The 26250-nt window shown below is 46.5% G+C and overlaps 1 protein-coding gene across 1 annotated transcript in view; it reads left to right on the forward strand.

The window, feature by feature from the left end:
• LOC138481019 (sodium- and chloride-dependent neutral and basic amino acid transporter B(0+)-like) overlaps positions 1 to 26250 on the forward strand; it is a 753261-nt gene that overhangs the window by 692573 nt on the left and 34438 nt on the right. Inside the window, exon 13 of the mRNA XM_069612866.1 lies at positions 14646 to 14813. Coding sequence (XP_069468967.1) covers positions 14646 to 14813 — 168 coding nt within the window. The remainder of the gene's footprint in view (positions 1 to 14645; positions 14814 to 26250) is intronic.

The raw sequence follows: 26250 nt of genomic DNA on the forward strand, positions 1-26250 counted from the left end.
GGTCGGATGAGAGCGAACATCCCTCGGCATGGATAGAAGTGAATGGTCATCAAGTAAAAATGCTGGCAGACTCCTGCTCAAAGATTACTTTGATGTCCAGGGTGGTATTTGAGAATGCGATAGGAGGTTCGATGAAACACCTGTTTCCCTCTGACAAGATTCCTGGTGGATACAATGGTGACAACATTGATATTTTAGGATGTTGCAATGCTGAATTTAAGATTAAAGGAAGAGTAACCTATGGAAAAATACATGTCACCAAAAGAGGGGAAACTTTGCTGGGATGGAGGGAGCAGAGGGGATTGTGCATTAAGTTAGATCCTAATAGTGAGGAACAAGTTCTCAATGTGGGCAATGTACCGGGGTCGGATAGAAACAACAATAAAGGTCATGAGGTGATTTTGAAATATCCAGAGGTCTTCAGCAAAGGTGTAGGATGTCTTAAAGGGATGGTGCAAAAAATGGTTGTAAAAGAGGGAAGTAGACCAGTTGCAGCCAAACTCAGACCTTTACCACTGTCTATGCGAAAAGCTGTGCGGGAGGAGTTAGTGAAGCTAGAAAGAGAAGGCATCATTGAACCTGCTAAGGCAGTAGAATGGATTTCTCCATTGGTGGTTGTAAAGAAAGGCAATGGTGATTTGAGAGTGTGCATTGATTTGAGGGAGCTTAATCGGTGTGTTGTGGCTGATCGCAATCCACTCCCGAACATGGAGAATTACTGAGTAGGATTGGGGATGCAAAATTCTTTGCAAAACTGGATATGGCTAGTGCGTATCATCAGATCAATTTAGACATTGAATCTCGCAAATTAACTGCATTTATTACATACGAAGGGATTTACCAATTTCGGCGGATGCCTTTTGGATTAATATCAGCATCCTCCGTATTTCAGAAGGTTATGGACAAGTTGTTGAGGGATGTCAGTGGAGTGTGGTGTTTCCAAGACGATGTTCTCATATGTGGAAAGGATGAGGAAGAGGTGAGGAAGAGACTTGAGGTGGTGCTGGGAGTATTGAAAAGGAGAGGTATACGTTGCGTGGAGAAAAGTGTGTTTTTATGACCCGAGTTGTTGAGTAACTGGGTCATGAAATATCAGAACAGGGTCTAAAACCAAAAAGAGATTTAGTAAATTCCATTTTGAAAACTCAACCGCCTAAGAATAAAGCTGAATTGAGGTCATTCCTGGGTACCATTGAATTTTATCATCGGTTTGTTGAGAACTATGCTGGCTGTGTAATGAATTTGAGAGCGTTGTTGAAGAAAGGTGTTGATTTTGAATGGAACAGGGATTGTGAAAGTGAATTTGAGGAAATAAAAAGAAAAATTGATATGGCCAAACCCTTAGCAATGTTTGATACGAGAAAGAAAACCATTCTTTCTGTTGATGCCAGCGACACAGGTGTAGGGGTTGTGATGTTGCAACCGGATGTAGATGGTTCAGAGCAGTTCGTGATGCACGCTTCTCGCATGTTGAAGGGGGCGGAACTCAATTATTCTGTGTTGGAAAAAGAAGCTTTGGTGTGCCATTGGGGCATAGAGAAGTTAAAGAATTTCGTGTGGGGTCAGGATTTTACATTAAGAACTGATCATAAGCCACTCAAATCAATTTTTGAGAGTAAAGGACTTGACAAAGTATCAAGGAGAATAGCGTGTTGGGTGACAAGATTGCAGTGCCAAAAATTTAATATAGAGGTTGTTGCTGGAAAGGAGAATGTACAAGCTGATCATGCTTCTAGGGTAAAATTGGAAGACTGCGAAAGTGAGGGATGTGGCAAAACCTGTGGTGAAAATGATATGGTTTTTGTCACAGTGGAAGGTATTATACAAAAGCAAGAATGGATTTGTGTCTTGGAATCCGATGAAATGTGGAAACGCATTTTAAATTTTGTAAAAGGAGAATGGCCTGAGAAGAGATTGTTGTGCAGTGAGGAAAGATCATTATGGGAGATGAGGATGGAACTATCAGTGAGGAATGGATTTTTGTATCGGTGGGACAAATTGGTAGTTCCTGGATGTTTAAGGGAAAGGTTAATAAGATCTGCTCATCAAGGACATATAGGTGTGTATAAGACCAAAGAGGTGATAAAAGCGGATTACTGGTGGCCAGGGATCGATCGTGAAATTGAAAAAGTAGTTGGTGCATGTACTGATTGTGTTAAATCAGGAAAGAATTTAGTGGCGGTGTCTCAGCCGATGGGTAAGACCAAAGCACCCGATGGAGTGTGGCAGGATCTGGCAATGGGTCCAGTTGACGTGGGTACGGGTCGAGGTAGATTTATCTTGGTCTTAGTTGACACTTTTTCAAGGTGGACTGAATTTAAGATTTTGAGAGAAGTGACATGTCAGCGGATCATAGAATTCTTGGAGGGTGTGTTTGAGAGAGAAGGTCTTCCCAGGAGCATTCTCACTGATAATGGTCCGCAGTTTATAGGGAAGTTGTTCTTGGAATATCTTGAGAAATGTGGGATTGCGCACAAAATAACTCCCCTATACTATCCCCAAGGTAATGGTATGGTTGAAAGGGCCAATCAATACATCATGGAAGCTATCAGATGAGCGAATGCATGTGGTCTAGACAGGAGAGTGGCTGTGAGAGAAAGACCATATGCGTTGCGAATGGCCCCAGGTCTTGAGACAGGTGTGAGTTCGTTTGAACTTATGAGAGGTCGAAGGGCGAACACGGTGGTGTCTCCAGCCTGGTTAGGTAGGGCAAAGGAGACTGATGTTGTTGTAGATGCAGTGAGAAAGAGGATGGATGCGCGTAAGGACAAATGGGTGAAAAAGGTCAATGAAAAGCATCCAAGAAGAAGAACTGAGGTTGAGATTGGAGAATGGGTTCGGATAAGAAAGGCTGTGGTTTCTAAGAAAGGAGAACCTCTTTATTTGGACCCAGTTAAGGTTGTGAGAGTTTTCCAAAATGCTGTGGGTTTGGAGAGCGGGCAAATTTGGAATATGTCTAGAGTTACGAAGATAAAGAGTTAGAGTTACATGATGTTTCGGTATTATTTTCATCATCATTCTGTATATATTTTGTTTTTCTATATGTGTATTTCTTCAAATAAATAATATATTTTTTTTTTGAAGGGAGGGGGGTGTGTTCTTTAAATGTCCATTTACCAGGGTTGTTAGAATTGCTTTGTTCATAGGTTCATTCTTAGAATGAACCTATGAGGTATCTATTCTGGAATGTGGAGCTTATGTTGCTGTTGTTTCGTAAAGAGTGTCAGTTGAGCCTTGGTTGTGGGAGAGGCTGGGGGTCTTTAGTATATGTGCTCAAGACATTTCAGTTACAATAAAGATTGTTGTAACCTACCTGGTGCGGCCCCTTTATTTAACAATATTCTAACTGTTTATTTGTTTCCTCTTTTTAGCAGTATTTTTTTCTGCATCTGTTTGCTGTTGATGTTTTCTAAGTACTGTGGTATTGCACAGTAATATTGCAGAATTGTGGGGGCAATTAGATACCTGTTGGCGGATTCTAACTGTTGATAGTTTCGAAGTTGTTGAGAGTATGTTTATACTTAATAAGTGTTGAAGGGTTTCCTCAGAAGAACTTTCATTTTTGCTGGTGGATTTCAAATTGTGTAGTAATGGGAAGTCATTATTGTAGTATTATGGTTGCAGTTAGATACCAGTTCGCGTATTCTGTTTACATTTTCTCACTTTTGCAGGGTATGTCTTCAAGTACATTCATTCTTGTTGGTGGATTTACATTTTTCACTCTTGTGACGTGCTTTTGAGGCACTATGGTTGCAGTTACATGTAGTTGTGTATTTCTTGCATTGGTACTGGCATTGTTATACAGTTGTTGCCTTATTCTACCAGTTGGTGGTTTCAAAGGTTATTGAGGTCAGTTTGTAGACACTCATACTCAGATCAGTGGGTACATTTTGGTTTCGAGAATATTAAGTAGGCATTTGCAAGATTTGCTGGTAATCGCTGCTTCAGAGTAATGGATGTATCATTGCATTCAAACCACCCACATTTCTTTTTAATGTATGCAGTATAGTGACCTGCACTGGTTGTGGTATTTGTGTGGTAAATTATGCCTACTGTTGTGAAGGTTTTATTGCCAAATGATACTTGTCCATGTGTGAAGCCAGTAAGCTTGCAGTTGTTTTTGCTACCATCTGTATTGTATCGTAAAAGCGTTACTATGATGTATTGGCTATGTGATTTTATCTGTAAGGCGGAGCGCTTATCGGAATAATGTCCCTTTGCTTGCATTTAGTATGAGCTGCTGAAATGGAATGGATTGACAGTTAGGTATAGATACATACACAAAGCGTTTGTTAGGGATTTGGTTGTGCATCACATGGCTGCAGAGAGTGCATGTATGTCTCCACATGTATGAAATCTGGAAGATTTCATTTATAGGTATATTTTTGTTTTCCAGTACTTGTAGTAAGTACATTTAAAAATTCTTGTGGATCTTCTTGTGAGCTTATAGTGAATCTCACCATTCCTGCATAGTAGTCCAATTCCTGCCTTATTCCAGAAACACTGTAAGTGTTGTCAGGATTGTTTGTTGCATTTCTGTGAAGGAGTAACATTTGCAAACACAATTGGTCTGCGCAGTTTAAGTAAATGTTTTTAACAATTGGAATAGAACATTGATTGCTACATTTGCATAGCAATGTACACCTGTTGTATTGGAAAACTTGAATGGACCAGCCAGTTCTGTGTCTGACTCATTTGATGGAAGTGCACATAGTTTCTTTGAAGAGGTAGTTGTCTTTGTTTGGGCAGTTGGGTATGCATTTGTCTTTTCAGTACATCCTTCTTTGGTTGTGGTAATTGATGAAGTACCAGCTGTTTTCAATTTCTTTGGTGGTATTGTTGTGAGATCAAGTATAAGTTGAGTTTGCACTACTTTTCTTTTACAAAGTTTGCCTTTTTGAGGAACACGGTACATTTTGAGATGGGGTGGGTAGAGTCTATTGTACTCTACAATGCAAGGAATGTCGGCAGTGACTTTACTTGCATCAAAATTGACTAGAAATAGTCCTTCAAGCATACGTAGGTATGACAGCAACTCATGCCTTCTTTAAAGACTGTGCTGCCAATATCAATCAATGCTTGATCTAGGGTAAGACCTTGTGATTTATGGATTGTGACTTCGTATACTAGAGACAGGGAAAACTGTTCTCTGCGTACATACATGTCTTTGAAAAGAAGGATTCGGGCTGTTGAGCCTCCTATCCATTTAACTTCTGAAAGTTTGTCAAAGTGAATATTGACAAGCTAAATGCTGTTGTCACGTGGGTATGTCTGGAAGCCAACAACAAAGTGCTCCATTAACGACGAAACCTTGCACCACGTCAAGGTTACGCTTTAGCATAACTCTACAGTTTAAACACATTGTTAACATTTTCTCCAAACCAGCTGTGTTAGAGATAGAGTTCTCTAAGGTATTTAGTCGTGCTATGGCTTGTTGACACATAGGTACTGTCATACCGTACACGTCTAGTATGAGCAGAGGGAAGAGTGAAAGTCAATGAAGGGAATAGAAAGGGTAGGCAGAAGGAGGGAAACTAATCCATGGGGTGGAACGTAGAAGAGTCTTAGTAGTCCAGAACATGACTGTGAACTGGCAGCACCAAAGGGGTCACAGTGCGGTATTAGCTTCATGTAGCGTCCTGGAAGCAGATAGGGGCCTTAGAAGTAGGCCTTTGAACCACAGGCCGCCTCCCGCCCTGCCCCAATTGGAAGATGAAGACGGTAGAAGCCAATGGGAAGAGGGCCAAGGAAGGCAATCATTTCAGGCAGCTATCTTGGAAAGGGTTGAGGCAGATGAAATAATGGGCAATAATGGGCAAGCCTCACAAAAATAGCAAAATCCACGAGGCATACACAGCGTAATGCAGGTCAAAATGAATGCATCAAAACACCTGCTTCCCTTAACATGCAGCTGCGTAGGAGGAGCGCCACAGCAGAGATGCAAATTATTTTTGAAATTACTTGTTTACTTATTTATTTTTTCTTTTATGATGAATGAGTGAAGTAATACTTCTGGGTGCTATAGTCCTGTGTAGTAAATCTTCATAGTGTGTAGGGATTTTAAGCAGTCCTTTATGGCTTCTATGCTCTATGCACTGTGTTCCTGTAAATTATAAATCTAATATGTACACCATGTAACAACGATGATGTGTTAGATTAATAACACTGCACAACCCTCCCTTTTGTTTTTACACATTATACACTGGTTCACTGAATGAAGCTCTCACCTCTGCTTCCTGGTGCGTGGATGAGTCTATTAGAAGGGTACATATTTAGGATGACTCTGGGGCCCACAGAGAGTAAAGCTGGAGAGGGAGAGAAAAGATGCCACAGCATGAAACAAGGGGCTCACAATGTGAGGGGCCAGCCCCCATCTCCAACCATCTCAAACATTGCATAAGTACACAATATAATGGGCCTCATTAGGAGTGTGGCGGCCACGGAATGAACGGTGCCGGTCCCTTACCGGGCCACCACATTACGAGGTCTGCAGCGGGTCCCTCTCTTCACACTTGGCCAGACCAGACGTGCAGAGCGGGACCCGTTAGCAGACAAGGATGCTAACAACTGACCTGTCATTTAGCATCCTCCCCATTCCCACAGAGCCCTATGGGGGCTCAAATGGGAATGGGGATGTACCGGGTCCGGGTCCCGCAAAAGGGAATTACCGGGCCCTAGAAGGTCAGAATGGCCTGGTAAGTCCCCTTTTGCGGGACCCGGACCCGTGTTTGGAGGTAGCCATGCCGCTAAAAACAGCATGGCCACCTCCAAATTCGTAATGAGGCCCAATGGTTTCAATATCTGAGTGCAACATTCACATTTTGAATATAGGTTTAGGGAATACAATTCTAAGAATCAAGAGCAAGTGATTTCATAATACAAATTGTATTTAGTTATTCAAGAGAACCAAGAGTGGTATAAAGGGGTTGAGATACTGCTATAAACGGCAGAGACTGGGCCACAGACCAGTTGTTAACTTGATGAGAGAAGGAACATGAGTTAGAGCGTGTCATGCCACTTACCGCGCGCTGTGGTGCAGGGTCACGGGTGCCTTCCTGGAGGCTCTACCCACTCTGGAGGAGGACTCAGACATGCTCGGCACAGCTGCTCACTGTAATGGGAGCTGCCATTACGGCGGCTCTGCGCATGCGCAGGAGTCCATTTTCAGCCCTTCACGCATGCGCAATGACTGTCAGGTTGCCGGGCGACAATTGCCTGTCGTTCCCCAGCCATCTGCTCATTTGCCTGCCTATAAAAGCAGTGGCGAGACACTCTTCGTGCGTCTCAACATGGAAATCCTTGTCTATGTCCTCGCTCCTGGGATCTGTCCCTTTGTTGCTCTCTTGTCAGTCCGAGCAGCTCTCTTGAGTCCAGTCATTCTTCTTGGTTCTCTCCTGTCCTGCTTCCCCACCTTCTGGTTCTTCTTGCTCTGGTCTTCCCTCTTCTCATCGTCTCTTCTGCCTTGCTTCATGTGCTTTGGCTATGCAGTCTCCAGCAGCCTGCCTAGTTTTTTCCATTGCCTTGAATCTGTGGTCTTCATCAACCTAGCTATCTGTACAAATGCTGCAGCCAGTTAGTCTCTTCATCATTCTGTTTGGCCTTCCCTGACAGTGTTTGCACTGTCCTTGTGCCATGTAAGACAGGGAAGGTCCATCCCGTGGCGTGGGGAGCTGGTCCAGCATAACCCTGTGCATTGGGGTATCGTTGGGTTGGTTTCCTGCCTCACGTTGTCATTTTGACATCCGGAATCTACCTTGTGGTATACTGGCTTCACTGTCTCTTCAGCAACAAAAGAAAGCAGGTACGCAGCACAAGAGAGACACTCTGCATTATAGAGGGCAGGTCAGAGAAGAGGAGATACTGTCCAGGAGAATTTTGGGAGGGAAGGACCAGAACAGACTTTGCTGCTTGTATCTGTTGTTGTGTAGAGGCTGGTACAAGGCTTGGAAAAATATCAAAAAGAATCTAAAAACCTTTTAGAACAAACATTACATGATGGATGACCTTGGCAGGAAGGTAACAATTTCACATCCTGTCAAATATCATAAGCAAGGGGGAAGAAGTGCTTGTTTGGTTAGGGATTGATTGTAAGCCAGCAGAGCACTAGATCCCTAGGACTGGGATTTGCCAAGAAGTGATGGGAGGACTATTTCCTCGAGGCTGACATGTATCTATGTGCACATTACCCTTGAGACTGTATAGGACATTAAGTAACCTTGGTAAGAATAGTATTTGTTTAGTTGGGTACTATAGACATTTACGGTTAACCTTAACAGTTGACCCCTTTATCATATTGACCCTAGTGAGTTATTTGAGTTCAGTTTCTCTACACCCATCAAGAATTAATTCCACCTATCCTGACAATGTGAATCAAGGTTTTGAAGTTCACACTCATCACCCATCTGTGTTCTGTCAGGAGTGGGATCCAGGGAAGGTGAGACAGGAGTTTGGCCTTGACCCCATTTATCATCTGCCATTGTCTCGCATGACTCCAATATCAAATTTCATATGGAACAACAATGGAAATATCAATTACCAAACTTATATTTTCACAGGTTCTGACTCCAACAATAGATCACCATGGGCCCAAATGGTATGAGATGTATTTATCTGTCAGATATGTAGCAGCCTTTAAGGGAATCTGTGGCTTTCACTCTGTGATTTGGAATTGAAGAAATATGTTTGCTTGCTTGTGCTGACAACACCATGGTTTGGGGTTACACCCAGATTGGCTTGCAGCACTCACTAAAAGAATGTTATGATTTTGCCACAGATAATAGCATGGTGAATAAGCTAAATAAGACTGAGGTGATGGAAATAGTTGTGCCCACACACAGTAATCCCAAGTTTTGTTGGGAAATCAATGGAGTGCCACTCATATCTTCCTATGTATATCTTGGTATAACTATTTTTACAAATCCCTCAAACAAATGTATGAGAAAGCTGTGACTAGAAAGGTGATTAGTAAATAGAATTTTACCAAACATCGCCTTACTAAAAGGGGTGGTCATTCTATTGAAGGTTTCCTACAAATGTATAGGATGAGTTTTAAACCAAGCATCTTATATGGACCTGAGGTGCTCCGAGTGACATATTCAATGGTTTGATAGGTTAGAGGGTAAAATTTGGAGATCAGTATTGAGACTACCATAGTCTATCCCTATCAAGGCCATTAGTTGTGAACTAGGCATTACATCATTAAATGTACTATGGAAATTACAACACTGTAGACTATATGTTAAACTTAAGGTGCAGAGTGTGACTGAAGATTCCATGATGAGTCTGATAAGAAGAGACTACCTGGTCAAGAAAAGTAATCCTTTAATGGAAGATATTACCATATCCTCCAAAGTGCTCCTCCAGACTCTCTTTTTAGAACCTCATTTGGAGAACCCGGAACTACTGGAAAAGGTCTGCTTAAAGATAAAAATTAAAGCAAGAGAATGGGACGTATCATTGAATGTGGACTCACTTGGCTTAAAAAAGTGATACAGACAATATGCCATTCAGGATTTTAACCTGAGTGAAGGTCTTTTGAAATATTGTAGCTAGGACCTCAAGTGCTTTCTAATCTATCTAAGATTTGATATATTACCATGCTATGAATATACTGGTGCGTCGGTTGGTATTCCTATTGAAGAAAGGAAATGTAGATACTGTAATCTATATCTGGAGACATCATGGCATCTATTGATAGGCTGGCCCATGCAGAGTCAATATAATTTAAAAAGTTATGCCAAATTGGTCAGTGAAATAACATCTATCTCCTATAACCAATTATGGGCTGCGATATATTCTGCCAGATCCTTGGTTATAACAGGCGCACTCTATTATATCTGGAAAGGAGTGGTTTTACCATTATAAGTGTCTCTCCTCTCTCTTATGTAGATTGGTATTGACGGTTGATGATAACATTAATGTTTTTATCTATTGGGGTATAATAAAACCTGCTTAATGATGGGACTGATTGAAAAACTGAAATATGTAAATGAAGTATAAGGTATAGGTCGATTTTAATGGATTTAATTTATTGAACAGGGATTATTTGTACATATTTGTTTTATATTTTATATGGTGTATGTATTGAATGATTTGTAATGTATGCATGGAATACATTTTTTAACTGTATTGATAATTGGTTTATTATGATCATGCAAAAGGATTATATTGATAACCCCAAGCATGCAAATAAAAACAGTGCCTATGATTTCTTGACTCCTAGTAGGGTGAAAGCCCTTATTGAGACTTATGTACAGGTAGCGATACCCCAGGAGTGTTGAGGGATTTTTTTTCTTTGCCACTACCATTCACCGTTGGAGAATTATTGATGCTCTGTACAGTACTGGTCCATCTGTGGTGACATTGGTACAAAATGTTCCTGATTGGTTCATCCAAATTAACTAAAAGGGCACCATAGCCTGCCTGAATTGTGAAAATATGTGGTACTCAGAAAGTCCAGCAGATTGTGAGGTAAACAGAGAGATCATAGATCCCTAATCCTGTATTCTGGAATGACACAGGAACTGGTAGTGAGCCATTCTGGGATACATGGGAGATGTGGGGTTAACATGAGCAGCAGGCCAACAATAGAAGAAGGGAAAGACAAAAAGAGACATTGCTTTAGATTGAGCGGCCTTAAGCTGTAGGGGCCAACATGCGAAGCATACCAAAGTGTTAGGGAGAATTCTCAAGAATGTGCTAATTTCCCTTACCTTTTGAGACCCCCAGCAACTTTGCTGGATTTCTAGGATTTTATTTTTTACCTGGGAAGAGTGTGAGCCTTTTTTCCCACTCTTCTATGTATTTTGATGTATGTTTTACTTTTGTGTTCTTTGGTTATTGAGTTTTAAAACAACTCCATACGCATCATCTTTTTCTGTGTGTCACACAGCACCTTCAGTGCAGTGACACAGGGATGTCTTTCAGACTTCCCAAGGTTTAAATACCTTCTCTGGGACTGACTACTGTCTCCCAGAGCATGTAAAGTTAAATTGACTTTACTAGTCTCTTTACATTTACAGACCCAGCACACACTATCTTCCTATAGAGTGCTGGAGGGGTTGCCTAACTTCCCAAGTCAAAACACTCATACATTTTACCCTTTCCTACTTTAAATGGCTGGTGGCAGTGGTTTAGATCAAACTACCATGATTTTTCCCGACCGCGAACAACGGTAGCTAAAAATCGTGTCAGCCATGTTTTTCAGTATGGCGCCTAAGACCTATCTGTAAAAACAGATTCTGGTCAACATTTTTCACCATTTCTTTTAGGAAAAATCCTTCTTGTGTTTGTATCTGCGTGCCAAACCAGGTTTGGTCCCTTTGTTTGTTGGCCTTTGGCAGGCTTCAGTGCTGAAGCCTTCCTCTGGCGCCTGAGTGTCTGGGATGGACAGGATGTGAGGGAGGTGCCCGAAACTCCCTGTGCTTAGTCTCCTAGGAGACCTCAATGCACTCTGGCGTGATTGTCTGGCTGGCTGTCCGGCAAGGACAGACCCCCTTCTGTGTGATTGGCAGCCAGGCTGCAATGAATGGAGGAAAACTGCTCAAAAGCAGGTCTCTGGGACTTGGAAAGCAGAGTCGAGCACTGGAACAAAAGAACCGAAGACGAGCTGAAGGAAGAGGACTGCTGCAACTCCTGGACGACCGGTGAAGACCTTCTGCAGGTCTATATTGCCTGAAATTCCATCGACAGAGAAGCCCTTCAGGTTAACTTCTTCCCTTGAGTTTGGTGGGAACAACCAACTCGTAAGCGGCCTGGACACCGTCCCCTCCTGGTCGAATTTTCTGCAGAGTGCTGTTGAAAACCGGATAGCCAGTGGGAAGGTTACCAGTTTGTGGTCTTTAAGGCACTCGCAACTTAAACCGACATTTTGCCAAGCTTGTGGCCTCTTCCTTGGGCAGTGCAGGAACCTCCCGACGTCCTCCTTCTTGTCCCCACGACTGAAGCTCAGGAACAGCGAGATCTGCTCGAACTGCCAGGAACAACTGCCTCTGCTACAGCTCTTCTTCACTTTAAAGGCACTGTGCAAACGCGGTCTGCAAATCTTTTCAGCCACGGTGAAAGTTTGTGAAACTTTCCGGACTTTGAAGGCTTGTCCTTCCCTAAACATTTGTCTAACTTTTCATCTGACCAAATTCTTCTGAGATCCATGACAAAGACTTAACCGTTTACTACCAGAACTGTGCTATCCTGTACAAAGACTCTGAACCATTGACTTTGCCCAGGCCTATGAACTGAATTGTTGGTTGTAGTTAACTGAAACCCTTTGCCCTGCCTATGAAAGTATTTGTGCTATTGATTCTTATAACCTTGTCTTTCTACCCCTTTTAAAAGTATCTAAAGTGCCATTTTGCACCGACTTCAGGGGAGCTGAACTTGTTCAGTAACTTATTGGTTGTGTATTTGTCATATATTGGTATATGATATTGAGCTGTTCTTGCTAGTGTAATGTTTTCAAACTGACTGTGTAAATAAATGATATTTTTTTACCAAGATACCTTGAGTAAGTGTTTGTTTGAACCACTGTATTTTTTGATCCTTTGTGTAACTTGTTATACTGCTCACTCAACTCTTGAGATAAGTCTGGCTGCTCAGCCACTGCTACCACATAACTGTGTAGTACATGCTTGTACCAAAGGTGAAATTGTACTGACACTTGTAGTCTTAATTGCATGTAGTGTTCCCAAAGGGTACTGCATTTGATTCCTAGAAAGAAACCTAGAAATGTCCAAGAACTCAGAAAAGTTACAGCTCCCAAGGAGAGAATAAGTATTAGATTTCCAATTAAACCCTTAGACCTAGGGAGAAGCCCCACTGTCCCATCCGGGAAGCTGGACCAATCTAGAGATGCAGAGGGTCAAACATTTTTGGAGTGACCCTGTGAGCTGAAGGCTGATTTAGAGCAAGACAACAGTAAATGACTCAATCAGCGAGGTGATAGTAGGAAGAACAGTCCAAAAGATTCTGACCAAACACAAGTGAGCACTGAAAGCCACTAGCAGGTCAGAGACACTTATGAATGGAGATCTATCAAGCCAACCTGAATCAAGCTGGATGACAAAAGATTCAGGGCTCACCAGGGAGATATGTGAACTGAAGATTGATATATATCACTATCCTAAACAGGTATTCTCAAAATGTTTCAGTTGACAAACCAATCACACTGAAGGAGTCCCCAAGAGAAGGTGCAACCCTGACAGGGCCACTTTGGGCTGAACATTGGGGGAAAAGCAAACTAGCTGACCATTTCAAACTCAAGAAATACCTGAGAGGAAGACATATAGTTGGTAGGAATATCCACCATGTACCCCTCAAAAGGTCACTAATCGGAAAACTGCTTGACGTGACGGACTGAAAGTTTGCATAAACCCACATTCAATACTCCTGGAAAATACCAGCTACTAGTTCAAATGGGTCAAGAACTTATTCAAATTATTTTAGATTATGGAATCAGGGGGAGTCCCATCTCCCCTCTAGTCTAGTTACAGGGTCACAGTGAAACAACCATTAGGGATGTCCATAGTCACTAGGAACACAATGCCTGTCAGATAATCTGGATTAAGAGCAACATTTCAGTGGGGGCGTATCTGTCATTTCTAACTGCCAGGAGGCCCAACCGTTAGGGGCTAATTTGTGACATTTTAAATTCCAGGCTGCACCTTCCCTAATTAATTCAGATTATGAACAGGGGCAGAATGATTTGAGCACCGCTGACAAGCCTTACTAAAAGGATGGAAACACGTAGAGGAAAAAGCTAGAGTGGAGAATAACCGATCCCAATCTAGGAATATAGAGAAATTAGGAAATAACCAATCAGTACCTTAAATATATAATCAAGACAGTCAGGACTACCATACAAACTCAGGATGGTGTGGTAGAGGGCAGAGACCAGCTTCAGACCAGTGGATAATCTAAAGAGACTAACAATCATCAATCACACCTGAATGAAAGGGAAGAGCAATTCACGGCATTAGGTAGTATGGTAAAACATCACCTTTCCACACATAGCAGAACGAATTGCACCTTTTTGGAGGGGACGTAATACAGATACATATTTGTATGCAGATACATATTTGTAGACAGATACATATTTGTATGCACATATTAGTAACTACCTAAGGATGGCATAACATATACAGGTTGGTATAAGGTTGCTCTTTGTAAAGTAGATTATAGCTGATATTCGGGGTGCCCAAATGCAAGAAGTCACTGACACCTGATATGGGAAAAGGTGGCGAGCAAGGAGGTTTAATGGAGTGGGGGTGTCACAAAGTGAAGACACCTAAATAGATGGAAAACAATTGCAGAAAATAGGTTAGGGATTACAAGTAAATAGTAATGCAGAACTATTTGGAATGGACCACTCATGCGAAGCTGTTAGAAATAAGAGTCATGGATCGAGTTTGGGACTTCACATAAAATGGTCACAACCATCAGCAGCATGCATGTTGATAGACTAAATAGTTCTACTCAGAAATTATTTCTCAAATTGTAAGTAGCTGTAAATATGTTGTCCTGTAAAATGTGATGAAAATGTAAACGATTCTATAAAATCATACACATGATTATTGACACTGTTGCCTGCTGATGAGTACGGGCATAACGATCATGTGTGTTAACCTACAAATGCTTGTTTTCCTTGGCAGGTCATCTTCGTCTGGTCATTGGTGACATTTACTGCACCCACATATAATGGTGTTCCGTACCCTGCCTGGGGAACAGCACTTGGGTGGCTTATGATTATTTTTTGCGTCATCTGGATTCCCATCGTTGCCATAGCAAAGGTTTACAAGGCAGAAGGAACCTTGTGGCAGGTGAGTACTCTGTGCGGATGAACAAAAATGCTTTCTTATAAGAAGAGAATGTGTGCCATTAAACCAGAAAGCTCTCTATCGTAGTTGTGGAGTCAGTGGCAGCACAACCAGAGACCTTCATTAACCAAAGCATTGGAAATATTTTTATAATGTGAGACTGTACATGACCAAAATGTGTAATGCCAAAGCGAGTAAGATGTGGTAGTGGGCTGCAAGGCCAAGAGACGTACTGGGAAACGAGATATAATGAAATCAAACAGCTGCCAATGTTCAAGTCTTTGTTTTAGTTTATGCCTGCCAGTGTTTTTGGAAACCGCCATAAAGTGTATAGAATTATTCTGTAACGCTATGGACAGCTGATGAGCTGGGGAAATATAGAGATGCAGTTATTGATTTATTATCTCAGGCGGAACGACATTCTGGGCAAGTGAGCTCTTGTTTAACCCGGTTACTATGACCACTAAGAGAAACTGTTCATTAAGAGAGCCTCTGAGGCAAAGGTGGAGCAGGCCATCCTGGCTGAGGTTGGGCAGGATGTCACTGTTTTTTTTTTTTGTAAACTCTTTTTTATTGACTTGACAGCACAAACAAAGGACCAGAGGAAGACCACAAGGCACCAGCATAATTTACAAACAGTATGAGGAAGAAACATATACTATTACATGAATGTAGCATATCAATAATCGGCAAAACCCAGAGCGTAATATACATGCCCCGGGGTAGTATGGTATTTAGGGGGAAGCATCTGGGGATGTAGAAGAAGAGGTCGTGGCAGAAATATAGTCACGGAATCTCGGCCAGATGTCCCTTGGTCTAGAGTGGGGATGTTGTATAGCACTCCAGGACTGCTCAGTATCATGAGCCCATGTGACCGATCTGAGCCACTGGGCGTAGGTGGGCGCTCTGGGGCGAAGCCAGCAAAGTAATATACAGCGAACTGCCAGTAGCATGCAGAGGCCTGCCAATTTCTTAGCATCGCGGGGGAGCTGTGGGAAATCGTGGAATAAACAATGCAGTGGGGTGGGGGTGATTGGGTGATCTAGAATGTCTGATAATGTAGAGCAGATGTCTAGCCAGAAATGGGACAGATGGGGGCATAGCCATAGCATGTGTATATAGGAGGCCTGATCTGCGCCGCACCTAGGACAGGTAGGGGGGTTGGTGTGAAACATGCGGTGAAGTCTCACGGGTGTATGATGATACCTGTGTAAGACTTTGAACTGAATGAGCTTAAATTTAGTATTGTAGGAGACCTCGTGAGTCCGGGCGCACATCCGAGCCCACCTCTCCTCAGTTATTTCGGCATCAAGGTCCTCCCCCCATCTGCGTCTCAGCTCGGTAAAGTGGGGTGCCGCTCTGGTCTGAAGTAAGGAGTAGAGCCGCGACACTTTACCCCTGAAGGAGAGATAGGAGCAGAGATCCTCCACTAAAGGTTCATCAGTGGGCAAGGCGGGGAAGTCTGGATAGGTGGACTTGAGATCTGCTCGAAGTGAAGAGTACTGTAGCCACACCGAAGGTCGTCGCCTGAGTAGGGGGGGTCAGACCATTCTATGAAGTTCCCCTGTTCAAAGGCATCACGTAAAGTCAGAAAGCCAGCAGTGGCCCAGCGGGTGACTACCGAAAGTGGGATGTGTGGAACATCGGGAAGGAAGTTCCACAGGGGGAGGTCCCCGTGAAACGGACGGGGTGAGCCGACCATGGACCAGAGTTTAGTCAACGCCAGGGACGTACAAGCCACCGGGTTCGCCGAGTCTAAGGAAGGGGAGATTGGGCGGAGGACCAGGGACCCGATCACTCGGTCACAGACAGCCAGCTTCTCAAGGCGGACATGAGGGGGGGATCAGTAGTGTTGAACCAGAATGCAGCAAACTGTGATTGGGCCACCACCCAGTATCTGATGAAGTCGGGTGCGCTAAAGCCGCCCAACGCTTTAGGGGCAGTTAGTGTACTCAATTTGAGCCGAACGGCCCCTGAGTGCCAAAGGAATGTGTTGCATATGGTGCGCAGTGTTTGAAAAAAGGTGTCCCCAGGCCACAGGGGGAGATTGGTAAAGCGATACAATAATTGAGGTAATACGATCATTTTGAGTATGCCTATTCTGCCCGCTAGTGAAAGGGGAAGCTTAGTCCAGCTTGAGGTTTTAGTTTCGAGCTTGGTTAAATAAGAGTGATAATTGTCGTCTCGTAGCTGTGACGTGTGCCTGGAGACCACCACTCCCAGGTAGGTGAAGCTAGAAGAAGCCCAGGTGAACCCATGCAGATCCTGAGGGGGGTGCGTCGAGTCTGTGAGCGGGAATAGTATAGTCTTGGAGCAATTGACCGTCAAGCCTGATATGTCCCCAAATCGAGCCACATCTATCAGTATCGGTAAAAGATTAATTTCAGGGGATCGAACAAACAACAGGGTATCGTCAGCATAAAGGGAGACTATGTCGGTCTGGCCAGACGTGCGCAGCCCTCTGTGTGTGTGTGACTGCCGGATCATGTCAGCGAAAGGTTCCATGGCAATTGCGAAAATAAGCGGAGAGAAGGGGCATCCCTGACGTTTCCTCTAAATATCTGAAAAGGGGAAGAGCATCTGTCTTCTGTACGGACCTTGGCTGACGGGGCAGTGTAAAGGAGCTTTATCCGGGCGCGAAAGTTGGGGCCGAATTTACATTTCTCGAGGACGCACCACAAGTATTTCCAGGAAACTGAATCAAATGCCTTATGCATGTCTAATGTGGCCGCCACTGCATGTGTGGCCGGGGCGATTCTGTTAAGGATATTAAAGAGTCTCCTTAAATTTAGGGAGGTGGACCTGCCCGGTACGAAGCCCGCTTGGTCTGGATGAACAATGTGGGACATATATGGTCCCAAGCGGTTGGCAAGGAGTTTGGCAAATATTTTAATATCGCTATTAATCAGGGAGAGGGGTCTATAGGAGCCACACTGCGTGGGGGCTTTACCAGGCTTGAGGAGCACCGTGATGAGTGCCTCACGGAGAGATAGAGGGAGTATGCCCAATTCGCACGATTCCTCCCACATGGCCAGCAGGTGCGGCGCTAGTTGGACTTTGTATAATTTGTAGAAATCCATCGGGAGCCCGTCGGGGCCGGGGGCCTTCCCCGCTGCCAGTGACTCGATGGCCTCAATGATTTCTTCTAGAGTAAAGGGCCGCTCAAGGGAGGCACTAGTTTCGGCTGATAGGACTGATAACGGGAGGTTCTCTAAGTAGGAGTTGATTTCGGTTATCTGGGAGGTGTTGACCTCTGAGTATAGGGAGGAATAAAATGCGAGAAAGTCAGAGTTGATGTCCTGAGGGGAGGTGGCGAGTGTGCCATCTGATCTAGCAATGGCCGGTATGCTGGGGGCACCAAGTTCGCGGCGTAGCAGTCTAGCCAACATTCTGCCGGGGCGTTCACCCTCGCCGTATTTCCTCGCCAACCGAGGGGAGTCCAGGAACTTAACCTCGTGTTCAGCAAGGCCTCGGAACCTGTCCAGCTCAGTGCCCAGATTTGCCAAGGTGGCCGGGGAGTGATCTACAGCGTACTGTGATTCATAAGCAGATAGGGCCGATTCGCTGGTGGCGATGTCGGAACGGATGGTTTTAAGGATACCACTGTTCTTAGAGATGGCGACTCCTCTCGTGTGTGCCTTGAAGGCTTCCCATAGCACGGCATGTGTAGAGACGGAATTTAAGTTAATCTCGAAATATTCCTCAATTGAGGATTCAAGCTCGGAGGCGAAAACCTGGTCGAGGAGCGCGTGAGGGCTCAACCTCCACAGCCTTGGTTTGTTGGCGTCAGGTCCCCAATTTAAGGAAATTAGTACTGGTGAGTGGTCCGAGAGTGTCCTGGGGAGAATGGCTAAGCTAGTTACGCATCTAATCAGTAAGTCTGTGACCAGCCATCTATCTATTCTAGAGTGGGAATCGTGTACTGAGGAGTAAAAGGAGTAAGTACGGTCATCAGGATGCATTAGGCGCCAAGCGTCCACCAGTGCCAAGCGGGGGAGCGAAGTCAAGATCGAGTAGGCCGCTCTAGACAGTTGACGAGGGCGAGAACCGGCCCTATCCAAGGTGACGTCTAATATAGTGTTGAAATCCCCGCCCCATATGATGGGGATCAGGGGGTAGCTCTCAAGTAACGTGACTAGGTGATGGTAAAAGTCGGGGTCGTCAACGTTGGGACCGTATATATTCAGGATGATTATCTCCTGGCGCTGCAGTATACCAGTGATGAGTACAAATCTACCAAGTGGGTCTATGTGGGATTGATGACAGGTGAACTTGAGGCTGCTATGTATTAGGGTAAGGGTGCCTCGACTCTGAGTAGAATAGTTAGTGTAGTATCTCTGGGAGCCCCATTGTCTGGCGAATCGCTCACATTGCTCTAAGCGAGCGTGGGTTTCCTGTAGGCAAAGGATCTTCGCTCTGTGGCGTTCGGCGTGGAGCTGGATCTGCCTCATCTTCTTATGATTGCCTAATCCCCTGACATTCCAGCTCATAAAAGTCAAGGAGGTATCAGCCATTTTCATATGAATGGCGGTGGAATAAGCAAGGGTGGATTCCAGGGTCGTGAAAATTGTGTACCTTAGGTGTATGCAGATGGTGGACTGTATATGTGGACTGCTTGGGCGCGGTGTCTGCGGGGCCTCCGGAGGCTGTCAAGACATTTTTAAACCAGAACGTTCCCTTCCAACCCCCCACCCACATCCCTCCCCCAATCAGAGGGATGAAATCCGAACAAAACCAGAACAACCGTGAACTTTTAGGCATCAGCGCCTGGGGGACTGTTAGCAGCCGGCCAATGGCCGCCGGACTGGGGAGAGCGTCAGGAGGTTTATATTACGTGGTAGGTAAAGGTGGAGAACATAGAGCGGGTGCAGGTCATCACGGTACCCGAACCATAAGCTAGGGCCCGCAGAGAAAGAGGATGGGACCGTGCGGTCCGTTACAACGCAAGAGAGGAGCGTGCAAAATCATGGTTGGTGAGGGACCAGGGTGTAGGAACATGACACAGAGGTGGATGGGTTGAGAGAGCAGGACATGTCCAGGCTGTGAGTCCAACAAGAAACAGATAATAGGAACTCTGATGAGACAGCATGGTAACGAAACATCGCCTATATGGAAAGGTGAAGGGGAAACAGAAGCAACTTGTGCAGTAGTGGGCTACGATGAGCAGTTCTCACAGTGAGGGAGGGAGCGCCATGGCGGTCCGATCCCATGGCACAGGTATGATAATAGATAATGGAGCATGTGAGACATATTAACATTGCTTAGATCAGCCAGGTATGTGTTCGTCTATAAACTTCGAAGCCTCTTCCGGGATGGTAAAGAAATACGTTTGATTAGAATGTTCGATCCTCAGTTTGGCAGGGAAAAGCATGGAGTACTTGACTCCCAAGTCTCGAAGTCTTTTTTTCACCGCGAGGAAGGTTTTACGCTCTTGTTGAACAGCCACCGAGTAATCCGGATACAAGTGTATTCTAGCCGCCCCCAGATGCAGCTCCCCCTTGGCCCTGGCCGCCCGGAGCAGGGAGTCGCGATCGCGGAAGTTGAGGATCCTGGCTATGATGGGACGGGGCGGAGCACCCGGCCTGGGCTTGGCAGTCAGGGATCGGTGGGCTCTCTCCACTGCAAATTGTGCTGACAGCTTGGGGTTGTCCAAGAGCGTCAGGAGGGTGCGCTCCACGTACTCCTCCATAGGCTCATGAATGTTGTCCTCCGGTATACCTACAATGCGGAGGTTATTCCTCCTAGAGCAGGATTCGAGGTCGTCATTTTTCTTCTCGACCGCAGAGACCCGGCTGGTCAAGGTGGTTACAGCGGTACGCAAGGAAATCAGGTCATCCTCTGCGGTGCTAACCCTTGTCTCAATTTCAGAGACCCTGCTGTCCGTCCTCTCAATATGGGCCTTAATAGACGAGATGGTCCCATTCATATCGTCTAACTTAGTGTGGAGTGTGGTGAAACCCTCTCGTATGTACTCTAGCATTTTCTGCGAGTCTTCAGAGGTGGAGGGTGCAGTGGTGGTCGGTGATTCCTCCGGGGGATCAAAAAGTGACTTAGAGGGGGTCTTAGCAAACATGTTTAGTGAACTTTGCTTCTTATTGGAACCGGCTCCCTTAGTCATGGTGGAAAGCAGAGCTATAAGTTCAGGAGTGCTATAGATGGGGAGCGGCGAGAGCACAGTCGTGAGGAACTTAGAGCAGGCGGTTCACTGCGAGGAGGTGTGAGACGACCAGACAGAGCTCCCGTGGTACGGGTTGGATGTCACACTACAAGGGGGGGAGGCGAGCAGACAATGCACCGGCCGCACGCGGGAGGGCAATTAGCAGTAGTACAGGCCGGCCGCCGGTGTAGGTCAAGTGAACCAGGAGATACACAAAGTCCACGGCACAACCGGGCCCGTGATGGCTCTCCGCGCAGCCCAGGCACGTCGCCGCGTATAAGTGAGGGTATATGGCAGGCACCACACCAAGACAGTCAGCAGGTGGTAGGGAAAGGGAGGGAGCGGCAGTGCGGTGCGGGCTCCCAGCTGTAGTATGCGCCCCCACAGTGCCCGTGGGGGGGAAGAGAGCAATTTCAGGAGAGGCGCCCCAAGCGCAGGGGGCTCGGCGCAGAGCTGAGTAGAGACGTGGCGGGCCGCGGGGCGCGCCTGTAGTGAGCGAAGCGGGCAGCACAGGATCACCGGAGCCAGTGGGACGACTCCCCCTGTGTTCCCCACCTTGCCGCAAGGAGAGTTCTGTGTTCCGTGGGAGGGGGGGCACCGGAGGAAAAGCAGGTAAGTATAGAGGACCTGCAGTGACGGCTCCGTTCCCCGCCTAGTGAGATCAGGAGGCGGGGGGACTCCGGGGCCCAGTAAGCCAGTCACGTTGCGCCTGGGTTGCAAGAGCGCAGGGAGGCCAAGGTTGTGAAGCTGGTGGTCGTAGGCCGCAGTACGTGTCCAATTTCAGGAAGGATATCCCCAGAGCGGGGGGCCTGGCGCGGATCCGCCGCTGCGCAGAGGCACAGTGGGCCACGGAGCCAGCAAAGACACCCCCCCCCCGTACCCTCTACCTTGCTGTGAGCAGCGTCTGTGTTCCGTGTGAGGGGGGCAGCGGAGGGAGGGCAGGCGAGTAGGCTGGATGAGAGAGGACCCGCGGCGGTGTCTCCGTCCCCCGCCGCGTGGGACCAGGAGGCGGGTGGATTCCGGGGCCTCCAGGCCCCCGCGAAGTTGGCGGGCCGCAGTAGTCGTGAAGCCAGTGGAGCTCTGGTCAAGGGTGGCCGCCCGGGCCGCACGAGAGGGCCGGATGCCCCTCCTCCGCAGCGGTGACGGGGGGAGCCACAGATCCAGGAGCCGCAGCGTGGAGCGGGCCAGCGAACCAAGGCCCCAGTCCAAACGGGGCCCACAACAGGGAAGCAGGAAGCAGGGTATAGGGAGGAGAACCTGCGTCGGCGTCCTCGTCGCCCACCGTGCGAGGCCAGGAAGCGGGGACTTCGGAGCTCCCAGGCCAGCACGAAGTCGATCAGCGGGGGTGGTGGCTCGCCAGAGTGGGGTCCTCGGTGGTGAGCGGCAGAGCGGGAGCCTGGATCCGGGAGATGCCGGGTGAATCCGCCGTCCGTGGAAAGCTCGGGCCGCCCGGGAGGTCTGCAAAGCCCCTCCCCCGCAGCGGCCTGCAGCGCCGCGCTCTCTGGTATCAGGGAAAGCTGCAGTTCCTGGAGCCGTAACGTGGCTCGGAGATGACACCACAGCCCCAGTGCGAGCGGGGCTCAAAGCTCAGCCCCCGGGGGAAGCCTGGGTCCAGGAGTTGGCAGGGGGGTAGGTTGGTGGTTCACCCACAATTACCGCCAGTGTAGAGTAGTATTGCAGTATATTAGGGCACCTTTTTAGGTTTTTGCGCTCTCCCAGTCCGGAGCACTGGGATTAGGCGGCCATCTTGTTTCGGCGCAACAGCGCCCCCCCCACGGGCAGGATGTCACTGTTGACAAAATATTGGAGCCTTAAGCAAGTGCTGGGGTATGAAGAGTACCTTGATTATGTTAATCCAAAACATGAAAGAGCTTTGAATTTTAAACTTCGGATAAGTACTCTACAGCTGGTGAGCGTTTGCAGTAGACGGACCCCAAGTGTGTCAGCGGCATGTCCATTTCGCCCAGGTGTAACTGAGACTCCTGTTCATTTTGTTCTAATCTGCCCACGATACCTGTCAGAAAGAAGAAGATTCTTGACACGCCTGTTTAGGGAATGATATATTCGAGCCACAGAGGAGGCAATGGCCTTATGCTGTAAAGCTACCAACGGGCCTGCAGTGTGTCCAACAGCGAAGTATTCAGCATGGGCCTGGCGCATGAGGCAACATTCATGTAAATCGGTTCAGTTTTAAGAATCGCATTCTATCTGGTCTGATTTGCCTTAGATTCTTAATGAAGGTGCTCTGGCACACACTGCTTTATGATGTTGTGTAGGGCGTGTCTAACTGTGATGCTTTTAATGCTTTGGTGTCTTCGGAATATGGCCAGGTATTTTTATGTTTTAAGCCATTTACGTCCTGTTATGCTCATGTGGAAGAAATGTCACTGCTTGCACTTTACCTGTTGGATAATGGATTGGTAATTTTAGGTACTGATTTTTATGCTGCCTTTACATGTCACCACTGATGTTCAGCCATGCTCAGGTTGCTGCTGTAGGATATATTACCAATTGCACCTAATCTAGGCCTTTTTCCCACTATACACGACTCTCAGACTTAGGTGTGTTTTTTCTCCGTTAATTAAATTGCATTGTGAAAGTCTTTAAAATTGCATTGTGAACCCTACGCCTTTCTCCCACTATACAGGACTCTCAGACTTAGGTGTGTTTTTTGCTGTTAATTAAATTGCATTGTGAGTCTTTAAAATTGCATTGTCAAACATAGGCCTTTTTCCCACTACACAGGACTCTCAGACTTAGGTGTCTTTTTCTCCGGTATTTAAATTGCATTATGAAAGTAGTGCCGTTCTGTGGTTTTGCCTCCTAGCAAAGCATTAATCTAGCAAACTTTCTACCATTATCTAAGCTCCTGTCGTCTTGTCCCATGTCTACCATTGTCTCGTCTCTCTCGTCTGCTTGTGCCCCTCCCTGTGTCCTTCACTAGTGTTCTCCCCACCACCTCTGACACCTTTCCTCTTTTCTCCTCTCCCTACCTACTATATGGTGCTCTCTGTCTCTCCTATATTTTCTAACTGCTTCTCCATCGACTATCCTGCTCTCCTGACTAAATCTGGTAGGAAGAAGTTTAAAAAAGACATCCTGGTCTCCAACCCAAGCCTCCCTACCGCTGACACCTATAATAGTGCTTCCTCTAGGCAAACCCTCACCGACATCCTCTTTGTCATTCCCTCGCCAGACTTATGGACTCTTCATATGGTCTCTGTGCTTTCTCCTTTCTCTTCTTCTTCCATTCATGGTGGCACCCGGTGGGAGTCCCTCCTGGCCTCCTTCGACTCCTCTAAGGTCATCATTAATGTTTACCTGAATGGTACCGTCTTGGTCCAGGGCCCTCAGGCCAATCTTCTCCTCTTTGATAGACACTTTCCGTGCCTCATCAATTTCCTTCCTTCTGCTGTCTCCTCTCTGGCTACCTTGCCCTCTCCTCCCTCCTCCTCTGCCCCCTCTCGGGCTTCTTCTACACCTCTGCAAGGCATTCCTCTAATTTGTACACCTCCCCGGGAGTCTTTCGAGGATGGCAACCGTCTCCATATTGGCACTCTAAACTCTCGCTCAGCTGTCAAACACTCCTCTGACATCTGCCGCCTCCTTGAAGAACTGAACCTCGATGTCCTCGGTCTCACAGAGACATGGTTCACAGCCAGCTCTGTCACGAGCTTTGACACTCTCCTCCCTGACGGCTACAAGATCCTCTCTGTGCCCAGGACCAACCGTTCCAGATGGGTTTAGCCCTGATCTTCCCTGAGTGGATTCCTGCTGCTGTCATTCCTACGCAGGCCTACTCCTCTTTCGAATGCTTCATCTGCAGGCTCTCTCTCTACTAGACATTCCCTTACTGTGGTTGTCAGATCTCCTCCTTCCTCTCTGAGTGGGCGGACCTCTCCTCCTCCCTGTAACGCTCACCTGATTCCCGTAGAGGCGCCGGTCTTGACTGGGCGTATACCGTATCTTCAAAGGTGATGTGTAACATACGGCTGGCTCTTTGGGCTGGACCTCTGTGCACTGTATGTCTGACTCGAAGGGTAAGATGTCTGCAGATAGAAAATATGGGATTAATGAACTGGGTTATTGAATGTCTCTCTCTTGTTCCCTTTCTCTTCTCCTGTAGAACCCCAAAGGTTAACGCTCTCACCTTAGGTAAGTGAACGCCGTGCTCTCCATCTGCCTCGGGGCAGGGTGCTGTAACCAGTTTCTTCACTGGATAAGGGGAGCAGGCCTCTTGACTTCAGAGGACTGCTGTCCGCCGTTTACTGCACGAACGGTAAGTTTCGAGTAATTCTAATGTCTTTAAAGTCTTTAGTAATGATGTCTCTTGTTTTGCAGGGTTCCGGCGATGGCGGATGACGGGCTGAAGTGAGTTGAAGATGGAGCCCGTGTGATGAATAGAAGCGCCTGGAAGCACGTAAGTAAGCGCTTGTTGCCTGCTTCACGATGCGCTCTAACTGTCTTTTTATTTTGCAGGTACAAGTTCGGAGTGGCTGCAGGGTGCCGGAATACCCACTGGGTTAGATGTGGAAAGGAGTAATGGCACGTGAGTATTAAAGTTCCCCAATGTCTTTAACGCACCTTGTTTTGTCTTTCAGATGCGAGATGCAGCGCCGAAGGCCTCCGGAGCGTGCGAAGAGTTGGTAAGCTTTTGTCTTTCAGATGCCGGAATGCAGTGTGAAGACCTCCGGAGCGCACGAAGAGTAGGTAAGCCTTTGTCTTTCAGATGCCGGAATGCAGCGCGAGGCGTTGGTGACAGCCGATGGACCAGGTAAGTGAAGAGCTGTCACTGAAGACCGTAATGCTAACCTGTTCTTTCTTGTCTTTATAGGTGTTGCTGAAGACTGGATTCAGGATGGTAAGCCTTTTTCCTTAGGCCCAGGATCAGATGCAGAAGACACGATGAGCGTTCTGCTGCAGAGGATGCAGAATAACGCAAAGCAAGATTCATCCATCGGGTGTGGTTTAAATAGCCTCCTGTAGTGCTTAGGTGTCTCCTTCCACAGCCACGCCTAGGTAAGAAAAGAGTTCCTGCTTTCCAGAAGAGTTCCAGTGTTCTGAACCTAGGGAGTGGCTCCTGCCCCACCCAACAGGAAAAGTACTTCCAAACAGAAGAGGATCAGAGGCTCAACTGGCAGGCAAGTAAGCAGCATGGTCTGCTGCAGGTACGTCCACCCAAGCATTATGAGCCGGGCGCTTCCAGCGCTTGGACTGGGCATATTTATGAGCCTGGTGCCACTGGCGCCAGGACTGGGTCCAAAAGGTCCCAATTGGGACTGG

The sequence above is a fragment of the Ambystoma mexicanum genome, chromosome 5p (genome assembly GCF_040938575.1).
Source record: "Ambystoma mexicanum isolate Mex_15411 chromosome 5p, UKY_AmexF1_1, whole genome shotgun sequence".
Lineage (NCBI taxonomy): Eukaryota > Metazoa > Chordata > Amphibia > Caudata > Ambystomatidae > Ambystoma > Ambystoma mexicanum.